Here is a 16,392-nt window from a genome sequence, read left to right on the forward strand (position 1 = left end):
CGGTGTTGCAATATGATAACTGTAAGAAATGGCTGATGCATATCGCCATCTGCTGGTTGCTGATTGACAGCATGACTGTTAAAACAATTAAATGACATTTTCTCCCTGTTTTGAGTCATTCTCAAGTATGAATTCTTGATTAGAACAATTGTGATTGTTAATCATTACATATAACATGATGAACTTTCAAAATAATTTGAAAGCTATATAGGCCACTACAGGGATGCATAGAATGAAGTATATGTATTTCTTTTAGTGAGCAATGTATATATAAATTAATTTAGAACATTTTTGTAGTCTTGGTTAATATATTGCACTCTCTTTTTTGACTTTGATAATGGCGGAACCACAGTGCGTTTATATTGCTTATCTGATTTAAGTTGGATGTTTGTCAGCAGGTACTGCATGAGGAAAATGACAAAAACTTTTGCTGGTGGTTAACCGTCAGCCCCTGCTGGCAGCAGATTGTGCAGCCTGGATTCATGAACAACACCATGTTTTTTACCTGGCCAGAGTAGAATTTGTTCTCTCACTTAACCTGTGTAGCAAAGTTCAAAGTAGGGAAGGAGGCGGGAACCGGCGAACGTTAAAAAAACTTTACTCAAAATAAACAAACATTAACACGGAAGTAAAATATCCGGCCACCTCATGGTCAACTAAACACATGTCCGGGCCCGGTCCCCCCTCGTTACAACCTGCTCTCCTGTTTTAGATTATTCTTTTCTCCACCACTTGTTGTATAAAGGAATAAAAAATAAAGTTGACTTGACAAGTCTGTGCTAATATTGTGCTTCACATGCAGGAATTGTCCCATTCTTCTAAGCTAGATGTCATAAGATCTTTACACTGGTTTAGACTATTGATCAAAATGTTATTTGTCTGTTCTTGATAATTGAGGCCTGAAAATGTTTCTGTGAGATGGTGTTAAAAGTAGATGTGGGGATGTGCTTTCATGCTGAAAGGTGACATTGCCGGTAGAGGAAGTTCCTAAGTGCAAATAATGTTGAGGCTTTGTGCATCATGCACTCATGAAGATATCTGTTAAGATGGGGTCTGTATCGATATATCTTCTGCTGTGCCTGGCTGCAGTGATGCTTACTGATGTCACCTGCCAAAGTAAGAAGCTTCAATCTTTATATTTGTATTTGTATATTTTGCATGTAAGGAGAATCCTGGATTATTTGTTTCACGTTTCACACTGTTTATAATTAAACAGGGATTAAGAGATAACCCTGGGTTTCCATAACCTGATGTTTCACACCGTACATCACTAAACCCTGGTTTAACATTCTTATTTGCATATTTTTAGTGTCAGCAGTAATGACTGGATAAACACATTTTCAGCAGGGTTTCTTAACCCCGGGTAAAATGCAAGGATACCTCACTTTCAAATTACAAATCTGAAACATTTCGAAGAATTGCTGCTTTGAATTTTTATTAAGTACAATCAAATTGACTTAACAAGTGATTTTGATTTACAATTTTTGTAAGTGTTTGTTATACGTATAATTATATTTTTACTTTTATGTATTTACAGGTTTAAAACAATTGACAATATTATGGTTTGCGCTGACCCACAAAAGCCTTGGGTGAGGAATGCCATAAAATTTGTGGACAGTAAAAATGGGGCAGCAATTGAATCAACCACACATTCCACATCAACAAACAATATCAAAACAGTCTCGACACTGGATACAGAATCACACTGGGTTATAAGAGTCTGTATAAAGGGCCACCTTCCCTGAACTGTGCAAATATGTGACCCTGGACAACAAATCCAGTCTTATGGGTAAATTCTTTTAAATTGAGTCAATTCACTCAGCTCACGATGCGATGCAATACAGGATTCTGATCTCACGATGCAATTTATTTTTACAAAATGAGTTGATACAAATTAGAAATGTCCCTTGCATTATAGCTTAAATGCCTCACGTTTCTTTGTATATTAAAATTATGTTTTATTTCAAATAACAAAACTTAACTGCAATTTTAAAACAAATGAATAATAGAAAAAGTATCTTTATTATAAATAAACTAATACTGTCTGTGCTTTTCTTGGATTTTTTGCAAGAATTTTCAGCATGTCCACGTTAAGGTTTGCTTTGAACATGGCGGTCCCTGCTGTTCAAAAAATGTATTGCGATTCGATTCAGTTCACACCTCAACTGATTTTGAATCGTCACACATTAAAATCGATTTTCAACCGGCTCACGGTGAATCGTTGCATCCCTAACAACATCTGTATATAACTTTATAATATGCTTATGTAGTACTGTAAATACAAGAACACAAAATAAGTGATAAATACAAAAAACCCAAGACACAGACAACCATTAGTGTATACATAAAAGTATAGATTAATGGTTTGGTCTAAATTATTACTAAGGACAAATCATTGTTCCCTGGATACTGGTAGTGACATGTCACCAGCGTCCCCACCCAAATTTGACCCGTGCACTTTTGTCATTTGGTGTAAACCTTTACTGGTAAATGGAAACATTTGTTTTTATTAACCGTAGGCGGACTTTAAGTGGGTTAATAATAAAGTTTTTATGAGTCATGTTGTTCCGCACACATATACGACAGCAGAGACAAAAGAATGATTATTAAATTAATATGGCTTATCAGATAAATGAGATTGATTAAATCTTTCAAATGTGTTGACCACTGCCAAGTAACTACAGTTGCATTAAAGTGCTTTAACAATTACTGTAGTAACATAAAATCTGATCATATATCAAAATGGTACATTTTAAGGGTTGGACTGATTGTCCAAAATTCCAGTTTACCAGTGTTTACATACCACCAACATAAAAAATAAGTTTTGTCATTAATGTCAATGATCAGAATTACAAAGGTTATAGCTCAATGATCGCTTCCTGTTGGCTGTATATTTGTTAGTCTGTGCCAAGTATGACCACTGTTTCTTCACAGTATAAACTCTAAAAAAATGGTGCCATATATCACTAAAAGTAGATCTTTGCTCGCAATCATAGGGGAACCAATTTTAGTGCTATGTGGCACCATATCTTGGGGTTTTAGTGGTTCTTCAGAGGTTCTTTGGGGTGACCGAGGTGCTATTTAAATGATATTCGATTATATTCTGATTCAGGCAAAATATCAGTTCTGGTATTCCTAGATCTCATTGCTGCATTACACACGGTAGATCACACCATACACCTACATAGGCTGGAGAACTGGGTAGGGCTTTCTGGGTTGGTACTCAATAGTTCGGGTCATACCTTAAAGGAAGAGGTTAATATGTGAACATAGCCAACCATAAATCTGACTGGACACCCATGACATGTGGTGTTCCACAGGGTTCCATTCTTGCTCCGCTCCTTTTCAATTTGTATATGCTCCCACTTGGCCAAATAATGAAAAAGTACCAAATTGCCTACCACAGCTATGCAGATGACACTCAGATCTACCTAGCCCTCTCACCCAATGACTACAAGCCTATTGACTCTCTTTGCCAGTGCATTGATGAAAGTAACAGCCGGATGTGTCAAAACTTCCTTCAGTTAAATAAAAACAAAACTGAAGTCATTGTTTTTGGTAACAAGGATGAAACTACAAGGTAAACACATACCTGGACTTAGCACAGTTTCCGTATAAAGAACCTGTTATAAGCCCCTGTGTGGTTCTTCTGCTGCTCCATATAGCACCTCAGTCATCCCAAAGAACCGCTGAAGAACCACTGAGGTACCAAAATATAGTTCTATGTAGCACTAAAAGTGGTTCACCTATGACTACGAGCCAAGAACCACTTTTTGAACCCTTTATGTTTTTTAGCACCTATTAATTTAATTTAATTTAATTTTTCCTGTAGCTGAGAGCATGGCATTAACAACGCCAAGATTTTGGATTCCATCCCAGGGTATTGCACATACTTATAAACAAATGTATAGGAAACTGCAATGTAAGTCGTTTTGGATAAAAGCGTCTGCCAAATGCATAAGTGTAAATATAAATTTATGAATGCGTTGGCGCCCTCTAGCGATATATTTTAAAACAAACGAGTGCTGAGCGTCATCTGATGGCAAGCTTGTGTTAATAACAAATAAACGATTTCTCTCTGTTTTTGATACAATCTTCAGTAAATATAGGAACAATTGTGATGGGTAATCAATCAAAGAAGTAACATAAAATAAAAGTCTCTGTATAAATGCATCACTTAGGTCAATGCATTTAAAATAACCACATTTTAGAAATTGTCTGACTACTGGGGAACACAAAACACAAAGCTAGAAAGATATAGTTGAGTATAATGACTGCTTTAAATGTTGAATAGCATTTGATTTCATTTGTAAAATCTACGTTTGTAGCTGTTTATACACATGTTAATGTCTGATGACAAAAGTGTGGACCCTTTTAACAATATAGATGTGAATGAATGTGATTTAATCAATGGTTTTATTACTTTGATAAAGCAGGAACTACAGCCAGGTGCTCTTTCAGTTTTCATTACTTATCTGCTTTGGAAACAAACTATAGGCCTATGGGCATGCTAACCATTTAATCCTTCTCTAAAAAGTCGAGGTTTGGCTGGTATGCAGGTTAACAGGTAACCTCTGCTGACTGCATATGGTCTAGTCTGTATTACTTTTGCTTCACAGGAATTTACAGTAGCGTATCTATCTATGCATCAAAAAATAAATCGTAACCCCCGGAAATAACATGATCTGTGGTTTTGTTGAGCTGCATCAAGCCCTTTATCTTTTCTCCATTCTAGATGACAGATGTTCTGGTTACTATGTGTCTGTTTGTTTATTGCTTGTTTGTTCTGTCTCTCTGGTGATGCATGCATTGTTCTTCAGACTGAACTCAGAAGAGCAATAAGAGGAGGTTTTCATAGGACATGTTTATTCCCTAACAGACGTCATTGTGTCTTTACGTAGCGCTAACTAAAGGTCATGTGATATGCAGTGCAATGCAGCACAATGACTTTCCCCAGAAGCCAGCTTTTGTTCATGTGAAAATAGCTACATTTTTTACACTTCACATTATTACACCTGCCTCGCTTTCTGCAGACTTGTAAAGTGTTATAGTGTTAAAAAAGGTGATGCATTGAAACGGAAGAGACATTTTTTTTAATGTGGAGGAAAGGTCTCGATGATACACACTAAACGAGGGTCTTGCATTGTGATGTTGACCTTAAACATTCGGTTTTCACTCATTTAAATATATGTTATACCTTATGCCAAAATACACTTTTCATTATCACAATAATTTCTAAATAACCTTTCACGTGGTATGATTATTAAAAAGTTTGCCAACTACTTGGAAATAGGCTGTAGGTTTAATGCGTATTTCCCCCCAGTTAGCTGAATGACCACAAGGCCCAGCAGCCCCTTCCACACGCTAACCACACCTTGCTAAAGGAAACCAATGTTCACTCTCAATATTCTCATGAAGAACTCACGAAGACCACTATTATAATGTTTACACATTCACAACATGTTCAATTATATAACTTCATTATGAATCTTTTTAAGACATACATTTTTTAGAATGTAAATATTTATTTTAATTCATAAAAAAAGACCTCTGTAATTTGACATCTCATTTAAAGTTTCAGAAGACATCTCAGCAATATTTCATACCGTGTCTGAAGTAATAAATTCTTAAATCAAAGGTCAATATAACCTAAAACATCTCTCATCATATTTTCCAAGGCAAATTTGTAGAGCTATGCTATTCAACTCTCTAATCTTAACGTTTGTAAAGAACTCTCTTCTGTACGTATTGTCGATTCATTTCAGCCCCAAGACGTTTTAGAAGTAATTTTTAAAACAATTATAGATAAAAAGTATTTTTGTATTATAGTTGGTATACGTAGATCAGTTGTATAAAACACATAAGAAATATTTTTTTGTTCAAATTCACTTGCTTTGGATATTTTGATAAAGCAGAAACTGATCTGCAGGAATGATTTTATGGGTCAATTATGGGTCAATTTTTCGAAATTGAGATTTTTACATAATCTGAAAGCTGAATAAATGTTAAATAATTTTATTGATGTATGAGTTATTAGAAGTGGACAATATCTGGCTGAGATACAAACTTAATATATAAGAAAATATTGAGAAAATCGCCTGTGAAGTTGTTAATCAGAGGCCCTGTAGCAGACCATCCACTCACAAACATAAAGTTTTTATATATTTAATGTAGGAAATTTACAAAATATCTTCATGGAACATGATCTTTACTTGATATCCTAATGATTTTCGGCATAAAAGAAAAATCTATAATTTTGACCAGCACAATGTGTTTTTGTCTTTTACTACAAATGTTCCCGTGCTGCTTAAGACTGGTTTTGTGATCCAGGCTCACATATAAGAAATCTCCGACACGTTTCATATATGGGCTCTTAGATATGATAAAAACCTTCTTTCGAGCAAGTATGTGAAATTTTACTTTCTTTAACCATTTAATAGGTTATGATTGAGTCTGGCAACAAGTTTTGTACTTTAAATTTGAGGATCTGTTTCTATTTGGTATTACTTAGCAGAACTAGTAAGGGTTAAACTTGTTCAGACTCAACACAAAACAGACATTGTGATTGGCAAAGCATTAATTTTTTATTCATCTTGGTACTTTCCATCTATATTTAGACTGACCATCCACAAGGTCAAGAGTAGACCATTAATCAAAGGTTATTGATCATGGAAAACAATTGAATGGTCGAGCAAGACTAGACGTGGGGGTCTATTTCCATGCTGACAGGTGGCATTGATGTCTGTGGTAGGAAGCTATGATGTTCATTTTCCCCCTTACGAGTGTTTATAAAAGTGCAAGTTGTGGTGTGCTATGAGGTATTACGCATCAAGCTTGCATGAGAGAAGGTCTTTGTTGAAATGGGGTCTTTGTCGATATCTCTTCTGCTGTGCCTGGCTACAGTACTTCTTACCAATGTCACCTGCCAAAGTAAGAAGCTTTGATGTATATATTTTTGAGTGATTTTCGTTGTTTAACTCATTGCTTTTTACCTTGATTCAAATGTATAATGATATTTAAGACTGAAATCTTAATGAATGTTAACAGATATGAGCACTATGTAACACATTATTTTGATGTTTGTAGGAAAAGGACGTTCCGTCTGTCCCTGTCTCAAAACTACAAACACTGTTTTATCAAAGAAAAACATTGTATATTACAAAAGACAAAAAGCAGGCACCTGCCATATTGATGCCATTGTGTAAGTTATGATATTTCATATGTTTTTCGTTTTTTTGTCATTTGTATCATAGTAACTGATGACATTTAGATACCAAAGATGACTCGATTAATGATAAAATCTTGAATTATAGTCTGTACTGTACTGTATATGATGTTATTGTATTTAATTGTTTGCTAATTTATTACTTGTATGCTTTTACAGATTTACGACAGTTAAAAACAGAATTATCTGTGCCGATCCAAAGAAGACTTGGGTGACAGAAGCCATTCAATATGTGGACAAAAAGAAAGGAGCGATTAAATCGACAGCACGTCCTGTAAACTCAACGCCAACATATAAAACAACACCAGCGCAGAACACAACATCAGACTTGAATACAACACAACTGCTCAAAGAGCCTGATCATCTGAAATCCGCAAAAAAGTGTTAAAATTGTGTAAACGTTCCCCTCTGTAATTATTTAAATGTTTGTGCTGCTGTTTTATAAGATTTCAACTTTTGTTCTGTAAATTGATGCCCATAACTGACTTTACGATAACAATAAAATGACTAGCTTTCATTCAGAAACAACTTTGACCTTGTTTGTGTTTATGTCCTGTATGACTATCTTTACTTTGAGTTTTATATCAGCGAAAGAGGAATAAGTGAGTAAAATGTGAGCAGTTTGTCTCTCACTTTCTAAGGCTGATTAAGGTTAAACCTTGGGTTTAAGGTTACAATTAGGATAGGGTAAGGTTTATGGTAAAGAATACGACAAGGCATTTAGTTGGTTAAGACAATCATTTTTCTCACAAAGATAGCTGTGCGAACACATCCCTACTGAAAAAACAACAGATCCTTGCCCCATATGTATTAAATGTAATAGTTACTGTGGGAATTGTGTTGGACACTATAAAAGTGTCTAATGGAGAAGCATTCTATTGGTGGGGTGTTATCCCTGTTGAAAAACAATCGAAACCATTAAAGAAGTTATAATGGTTTCTAAGGGATTTGTACTGGTTTTAATGGAAACTGTAATGGTTCTACTGGTATGTGATGGAATTGGTACAATGGCCGAAACACACTACAAAAAGAACTTAATGTTTTAATGGAAATAGCTAATGGTTCACAGTGGTATTTTAATAGAAACCATTAGAATTCCTGTATTGGTTTCTGTTGGGTTTCTATTGTTGTTTTCAACAGGGATGTGGCAGATGAATCCTATTTGAAAAGGGTCCAAAATGAACAACAAAAATGAATTTTGTAATGACTTTAATGGGAAAAGCTATAATGATATTTTAATGGAATTCCTGTAATGGTTCTATTGGGCTTCTATTGTTTTTCCAACAAGGCCGTGAGTGTGTGTTCCTATAGGTGCTCACTATTAAAACCATCCTTTCTTGATAAAGTTGTTCCTATAAAGCCTAATTCACACATCACCAATAAACGTCACCAAAAATCAATATTGTAGTTTAAAACAAATTGAATTAGACCTTCAAATAATGATGTTTTTTTTACTCTAGAAGTGCAACAAGTTTTTGTCACAGTTGGAGCGTGGGTTTATACAATGTCTATGTGTCACTGGGTAATTTTGCCGTGCAGAATGTATTTATTTATTCACATATACTCTTAGCCCATGTGTGAAACAACTGCGGTTTAGTCATATGTAGCCCCTCACTGTTCTTTGGGACCTCCCCTTTCACTGTTACTCAAACAGTAGCAATCTGATCACACTGAAAAACACATTCAAAATAAAATGACTGTAGATACATTTTTCAATAATCACATCCTATCTGGTATGTCTGTACAGTACAGTATGTGCATAAAGAGATTTGAATGCTGGTCCTCTGCGAGTGCCGGTCCCCTCACATGATTCACGATCCTCCCCACAATCAGGTTTCACAAGAGTAGGGTTTTATTCGCAGGTTGGGTTTGGTGAGAAAATGCGGGGGCTCTCAATCTTACTGAATAGGTTGGTGTGGAATGTGTTACATTATGTGAATGTTTCCATAAAATGTAACAATCATTGTGTTTTAAGTTTAGTTTATGTAGTTTAAGTAGAACTACATGGTGGTTTATTTTACTTTGTTTCAGGATTGTAAATTAATTGGAATTGGTTTATTAATGGCATTGTAAAGTATAAAAGCATCATCTAAATAAATAATGTAAATTATTGTGAAGCATTTTGTTAGTCTTATTCCAACGCTCTGATAATCTTTCAATTGGTGATACTTATCTCTCTGTTCTATAACAATATAAAAGCAAAAGCCAATGAGGTTGATGAAAGGTAGGTCAGGTTTTTGTGGTCTGGGATGACGGTCACAAACATACCAGAAAAATTCTTCAAATGCATCAACGTCAACTTCAGATATTTAATGTGTAGCATTATGTTTAGCATGGAATATAAATTGCTTGACTTAAAGGTCCTGTGTGTAATTTTTTAAAATCTGTTGACTGAAATGTAATATAATAAAACTGTGTGTGGCTATAGCAGCCTTAGCCAAAGGGTTGATACGTATGGTTGCGTTGATTTTCTGTAATTTGCTGTAATGTCATGCCATACGGGTCTGGGTGGAGGAACCTGTGGATGAGGTCTGGATAGGGAGGGAGTTTAGCTTTCTGACTGCCTGTTGGATGAAGCCCTTCTTTAGTCTGCTGGTTCTGGCCTGGAGACTCCGCAGTCTCCTCCCTGAGGGCAGCATCCTGAAGAAGCTGTGTGTTGGGTGGGATCATCTACAATGCAGAGGGCTTTGCGGGTGAGACAGGATCCATAAATGTCCTGGAGGAAGGGGAGAGAGACACCAATGATCTTCTCAGCTGCTCTCACTATGCGTTGGAGGGTCTTGCGGCAGGACATGTTGCCGGGCACCATACACACTAAGAATTGCTGGGTTAGAAAATAACCCAACCTTAACCCAGCTGCTGGGTAACTATGGGACAGAACACGCGCTGGGTTATTTTGACCCAAGTGCTGGGTTGAACCATTTGACCCAAAATGCTGGGTTGTTTGTTTGACCCAACTAGTGGGTCGTGTTAACTGTGTTTCTGGGTTAACATAACCTAAACATTGGGTTATATGTTTTCCCAATGCCTTGCTACTTTTATATTTACCAAAAAAAAAAAATCTCAAGGGAATGTAAAATTATTATATTTTTTCTGTAATACAATTACACAAAACAAATGCAATTGTAAATATGCATTTTTATTCAATTTATTTCTTTACATTTATTGAATGGGTGCAATTGTCATACATTTCATCCAACACCTACAGACACATAAAAACAAGTTTTTGTAGATCAGTTTCTTTAAAAACACAAAACTGGGTGAATTAAGCACTGTAGATTCCTATTCTATATGTCAACATTGCAGCATTAGAACACTCAAAAATATATTATTGGCACATGAGAATCAGTCCAAACAGTGTGCCATTAAAACTAAACCAAACAAAGACTCCAAACAACAGACAATACATGTGACAACTTAAAGCATGTTACAAGTGTCCTCAAAAACTTCCCTCTTCACTCATGTCCATCAATACGATAAACTGCATGCCGGAGAAATTTCTAAGTAGGAAGAGACTGCTTAGTTAACATCAAGCACAGAAAAGGACTTGAAACAGATCAACTTAGCAACAAGTCAGTTTCAATGGCATGTCCCGAAACAATGGTGAAGGTCTGGGATGTCGTTGCTGCCTCGTCCCAAAGGCACAAAATGTGCAGAATACATCACTGTTCTCTGCATTTTGAAAGTATTCCACCATGAAAGTCCCCACCTGTTAAATATATGACAGTTAGTCTTAAAACATAACTAAAATTTAAGTTAAAATGCATTTAATGAACAAACACAGAGGCCTTATAAAAATGCTAATTTTAGAAGAAAACTTCAAACTTCACTTTTAGTATTTTACATCATTCACTACATTCATATTGTATATCATTTACTTCTGAGGATATACATATATCACAGAGTGATGGCCAAAACTATTAGAACACTAGTATTTTTACCAGCTGGAAAATGGAATAAAAGTCAGTTATTTCTATCATTTGCTGTCGTGTGTCAGAAGGAAATTTCTGTTTAATTTTCCAAACATTATTCTTGTCATTAATTGTAATAATCAGTGAGATTAAGAGGCTTAGCTTTTAGCTAATGCAGCTAACGGTAACGTTACCTGAGGGAAAAAAGCGCGAAAATGCTAAATTTTCAATTATTGCTAGTTGGTTGGATCCGGCACGTCACAGACACTTGAAAAAATATCCCCTTAGATCAAGTTTTGCATGAAATTATCTAATTCTGACTAAACATTACAAAGCCATACAGTAGACAAACAGTAACCGAACTATACCATGTATTTCTGACCTAAGGCTAGTTCATACATTTTCATGAGAATTTAACGTGAAGGATAAAAACCTTTTAAAGTAAAAATATGCACACGTACACACATATATATATATAACATAACGATAAAGCGATTGTTAAGGACTTTTTTTGTAAAAAAAATAGCATGCTAAGCTGCTAAATTACTTAAAGTTAATCAATCACAGAATAAAACACTTCCTCCGCACAGAGACAGATCAAATACTGCATTAAACAGTAAAATCAGTGTGCTCTTACCACAAGTTATTAAAAATAATCATATTATCATATTAATTTACCTAATAAAATCAGCTTGCTGTGATGTGTGTTGCCGTCTGACAAGGAGACGCGTGAAGGATCCAGAAGGTTCGATGAAGTGGAAAAATGAACAAACCGGTTGGGTCAAAATAACCAAACCCTGCTGTTCAGTGGTGAAATAACCCCTACAGTCCATTTGACCCAGCATGAGCAACCCAACTGTGTGTTTACAGTACCTCAAACAACCCAAAATTATGACCCAGCACAATTAACCCAAAAATGTGTTTACAGAAATAACCCAGCATTTTTTAGAGTGTACCACACAGTAATGCAGCTAGTTAGAAGGCTCTCGATGGTACCTCTGTAGAGGGTGCACAAGATGGAAGCTGGGGCTCTTGCTCTTCTCAGTTTGTGGAAGAATTAGAAACACTTCTGTGCTTTCTTGGCCAGTGCTGTGGTGTTGTTAGTACTGGAGAGATCCTTAGTGATGTGCACCCCCAGGAACTTGCTCCACAGTTGCACCATTGACGGTCGGAGGAGCATGCTGAGTGTGTACTGTCGTGAAGTCCTTCTTACTCTATCCGTAGCTTTCCTGTAGCTCAGTGGTAAGAGCATTGCATTAACAGTGCCAAGGTCGTGGGTTCGATCCCAGGGGATTGCACATACTAAGAAACAAATGTATAAGATAATGCAATGTAAATCGCTTTGGATAAAAGTATCTGCCAAAAGTGTAAATGTTGAGAGTCAACAACAATCTCCTTCATCATCTCTACATTCAGAGAGTGTTTGTTGTCACTGCACCACCTGGCCAGGTCGCCAACCTTGCTCCTGAATTTTGTCTTTTCTCTGTTGCCAATGAGACCCACCACAATCGTGTCATCTTCAAACTTGGGTAAGCAGGGTGTAGAGGAGGGGGCACACATCCTTGGGGGGCACCCGTGTTTAATGTGATGGTACTGGATATGTTACTGCCGACCCGTACTGCCTGAGGTCTCGCGTCAGGTAATCTAACAGCCAGTTGCACTGAGAAGTGTTTTGTCCCAGCTGGACCAATTTGTGAGTGAGCTGTCGAGAGATGATTGTGATAAATGCTGAACTGAAGTCTATGAATAGCATTCTGATGTACAAGTCTTTTTTGTCCAGATTAGTGACTGCAGCAAGGAGGGAAGTGGCGATGGCATCATCGGTCGAGCGCTTGAACTATGCAAATTGGATGGGGTCCAGGGAGGTATAACGAAAACGTGACAACATCTCAGCTTTGTGTCAGCCACCGTAGTGCTTCGAATGGGAGGGATAAGTGAGCTGTTGGTTGCAATTCGCAACCTCTCCGCTAGATGGCGCTAAAACTTGCACAATGGTCCTTTAATGCATAAATCTTGCGGCATTGCACCTGTTTAGTAAACTCTCCCTGCTGAAATAAAAAACTATATTCTAATTGTGTCCATTACAAATACCATTATGAACCATCAGCAGTTTACTCTTAAAACCACATACATATCTTGGGCTTTATTTCAGTAGGATTTAATGGAGTTGATTCTAAACCACCAAATATCATTACTTATGCCATTAAAACCAATGCGTTTCTATTGTTTTCTTTAGACGGCTTGTACGGTGTATTTCTCTGAAGCCATACGATAGTTTCATTATTGACTGAAACTGCAAACTTCCATGTCTTGCATTCATTCAACAGGAAGGATAAGATTTCTATCTTACAATCATAGTAACCAGTTCCTCCTTGCGATGTACAGAATATTGAAGATCTATAGCCTTGCGGCCTCTGTGAAGATTGTTTCATGATTGTATTGTGCAGTCTTCTCTTTTGTTGAGAGAAAGAGCGCAGTAGTTCTATAATTGGACTCTTTTTCTTGCAGTGCAACTCCATTCATGTACATGCACCCACACTGCGGTGGGCTTCGGGGGTGGAGGACCACAGGCCCATAAATGAGCAATGACACCTTTTTCCGCTCATCGGATGAAGGCTCGCCATTCGCCACTCTGTATGACACACACACTAGTGCACGCACTTTCTCCATTTCTGTGTTCAGCATTGAGGGTTGTGTGTGTATACGTAAGAGGAGAGGAAATGAAAGTGTGAAATATTAAGGGTGTGAAAGGAGTAGTTTTCAGTCAGCGTCTGTACGCTCTGTTCATGCTTATGTACAATGAAGCCGATTGTCTGTCTGCCTTTCTTTGCGGTGGTACTCCTGATTTGTTTAAGTGAAGGTGAGTCTAACTTTGTGCTACCTGTTAGTTGTTGATATTGTTTTGTGTAAAATAAATATTACATGAAATATGTATTATTAGATCAGGAGGCAAACTTAACATCAATTAAAGAAAAAGTGAAAAAGTTGTTTTCCATTTTAAGTACCTGAAATTAAAAATAGTTAAATTATGCATTTTTTCTTTTGCCATACAGTAACAAGTAAACGGTCTACAAACTGCTGTTTGAAGACAAGCAACAACAAAGTACATATACACAGAGTGAAGGATTATAGGATCCAGACAGCAGGAACTTGCCCAATCGATGCCTTTGTGTAAGTTATTGTAACATATTCAGATGTAATTGTAAATGTATAGCACGGATCCTGCACTCCTGTATCTTACAGCGGTTAAAAAATAACAGCATTCATCATACAGAATGAAACACTATCCCCATTAATATTTGCTTTTCACACCTTCCTTTTAATTTTTGTCTTTAGCTTGTTGACAATCAAGGACAGAGAAATATGTTGCGATCCAGACTCTGACTGGATCAAAAAAGTTAAAACGTTTGTGGATCAAAGAAAATCGATAGCAAAACCAAACTCTGATTCAACAGCTGAGCCAAATGCTAGAGGTGGAAAAAAGAAGAAAAAGGGAGGCAAAAGACATCGACAAAAGAAGCAAAAAAGACCTAAATAAGTTAAGGCCTTGATAGAAATGTTTGGTTTGTGGAGACATTTATAACATATGAGATTTTTCTTTGGTTTATCCTGAATGTTGCTCTCTCTCTCTCTCTCTCTCTCTCTCTCTCTGAAATTAATATATTTTGTTTTTAAAATTGTCCATGTTTATAAAGAATTTGGTGTTTTATATGATTTTTTGAAGTATTGTACATGTATAAAGTTATTATGTTTCATTTGTGAAGATTTAATTTCGAAACGATATTTCACAACATATAAATGAAGGAATCAAGCACTTTATGTAATTTCTAGTTATAAGCTTTTGTATGTACGTTGAAAAATAAAAATAAAGGAAGCAAACCAGCACTTTAATCTCTCTGTACCTGATAACAGCACAACTGGTAAAAAAAGAATAAAGAAGTTTCACCACAAAGCCACACTGTTTCAGGTCTGTTTTAAAAACACCTGCACAATACTTTTAAAGCGCAAAAAAATGCCTAAAACAACTTCTATCTAAATCGTAATGTGCATCTTGTATTTGCTTATGCACAAAACACAGTTTGGACTGTTTGACCAATAGTGAATGATGCTAGCTTTGATAAAAAATGTAATTTTGACCACTAGGAGAAGCTATTTGACAGGAAATACACCAACATCCCCTAAACCAGAGTATTGCAAAATCGTCTCAGTTAACAGAAAGTGAAATCATTATTTTCTAAATTGTGACACTTTAGACCAACACATAACACATAAAACACTCATTTTATATGTATGTAATATATTTATATTCACTTCTCCTGTGGGAAATATAACATTTAGAAACGAGATGTAAACATATTTGAGAGAACCAAAATTCGGAAAAACTGGAAAATATTAGATTCAGGTTCTTCTGTGGGTTATACAGCACAGAATCGCATTATATAAAGATTATATCATTTTTTATCATGTTTTATATATAGTATATACATAAGTGCTTTCGTGATTTAACACATCCTCTTGAGTGTGCTTTCTGAGAAGGCGTCTGCTGGACAAGAAGTTAAAGAATCTCATGGTTTCTGTTTGGTTTGTGGTGAGTTTCTTAATGACTCTCTCTCACTGTCTGTGTCCTTTAGCCGTGTGACGTTGTGGGTTTTTTATGGAACTAGAGTGTGGAGCATTCGCTGGTGTTTGTGTGTGTGTGCGGACGGACGGAAGGCTGGAGAAAATTAGACACCTGCTGCTTCACTGTGTTCTCATCAGATTGTGTATAATGTGCTAGAAAACACACCTGCTCCCTGTCAGAGGGGCAATATGGCCGCCGTACTCAGACATGAAGAAAGCTGATTGGTTATGAGCCTTTACCTTTGTGAAATAGAAAAACGCTTTCCATCCATCCATCCATCCATACATCTATTCCCCAGTATAGTCCTCGGTAGTTTTCCTAAATAGTTACAAACCATTTAAACAACACCAGACACTTGTGCGCCATCCGGACATAGGCTGATCTAGCCCTGTCTGACATCCAGACACCAGAGAGACAGTGTTATCATTCCGGTTTAGGAATATCGACTATTTACCGTTGATCAATACAGAGACCTTTCACACAGGCCGGGATTCCAGTGTACATATATGAGGGATTTCCATCATTTTCTCTTGGGGCACTCAGGCGGAAAATGTAGAATAAAAATATGGCTATGCAACTGTACCTTGGCAGTGCCAATAACCTCCTGACAAAAACAGCAAATCCCCAACACCTGT

At 36.5% G+C, this 16,392-nt stretch overlaps 2 protein-coding genes across 2 annotated transcripts; both read left to right on the forward strand.

Moving 5' to 3' along the window:
- The first annotated feature begins 6,774 nt into the window (after positions 1-6,774).
- cxcl32b.1 (chemokine (C-X-C motif) ligand 32b, duplicate 1) lies at positions 6,775-7,753 on the forward strand. Its single transcript, XM_056738813.1, has 3 exons — positions 6,775-6,930; positions 7,087-7,201; positions 7,385-7,753. Exons 1-3 carry the CDS (start codon positions 6,861-6,863, stop codon positions 7,611-7,613), a joined length of 414 nt encoding a protein of 137 aa, XP_056594791.1. The 5' UTR covers positions 6,775-6,860; the 3' UTR covers positions 7,614-7,753.
- Positions 7,754-13,840: 6,087 nt separating this feature from the next.
- Positions 13,841-15,021, forward strand: ccl32b.3 (chemokine (C-C motif) ligand 32b, duplicate 3). Its single transcript, XM_056738784.1, has 3 exons — positions 13,841-13,996; positions 14,190-14,307; positions 14,473-15,021. Exons 1-3 carry the CDS (start codon positions 13,936-13,938, stop codon positions 14,672-14,674), a joined length of 381 nt encoding a protein of 126 aa, XP_056594762.1. The 5' UTR covers positions 13,841-13,935; the 3' UTR covers positions 14,675-15,021.
- The last annotated feature ends 1,371 nt before the right edge of the window (positions 15,022-16,392 follow it).

This window comes from Triplophysa dalaica, chromosome 23, assembly GCF_015846415.1.
Source record: "Triplophysa dalaica isolate WHDGS20190420 chromosome 23, ASM1584641v1, whole genome shotgun sequence".
NCBI classification, from domain to species: domain Eukaryota; kingdom Metazoa; phylum Chordata; class Actinopteri; order Cypriniformes; family Nemacheilidae; genus Triplophysa; species Triplophysa dalaica.

What these genes read in the sequence shown, in the direction of transcription:
- ccl32b.3 (XM_056738784.1), top strand. Translation starts at nt 13,936, where the DNA reads ATGAAGCCGATTGTCTGTCTGCCTTTCTTTGCGGTGGTACTCCTGATT. An exon ending in CCTGATTTGTTTAAGTGAAG is followed by an intron (nt 13,997 to 14,189) that starts GTGAGTCTAACT and finishes TTTGCCATACAG; the next exon opens with TAACAAGTAAACGGTCTACA. An exon ending in TGCCCAATCGATGCCTTTGT is followed by an intron (nt 14,308 to 14,472) that starts GTAAGTTATTGT and finishes TTTTGTCTTTAG; the next exon opens with CTTGTTGACAATCAAGGACA.
- cxcl32b.1 (XM_056738813.1), top strand. Translation starts at nt 6,861, where the DNA reads ATGGGGTCTTTGTCGATATCTCTTCTGCTGTGCCTGGCTACAGTACTT. An exon ending in TACCAATGTCACCTGCCAAA is followed by an intron (nt 6,931 to 7,086) that starts GTAAGAAGCTTT and finishes TGATGTTTGTAG; the next exon opens with GAAAAGGACGTTCCGTCTGT. An exon ending in TGCCATATTGATGCCATTGT is followed by an intron (nt 7,202 to 7,384) that starts GTAAGTTATGAT and finishes ATGCTTTTACAG; the next exon opens with ATTTACGACAGTTAAAAACA.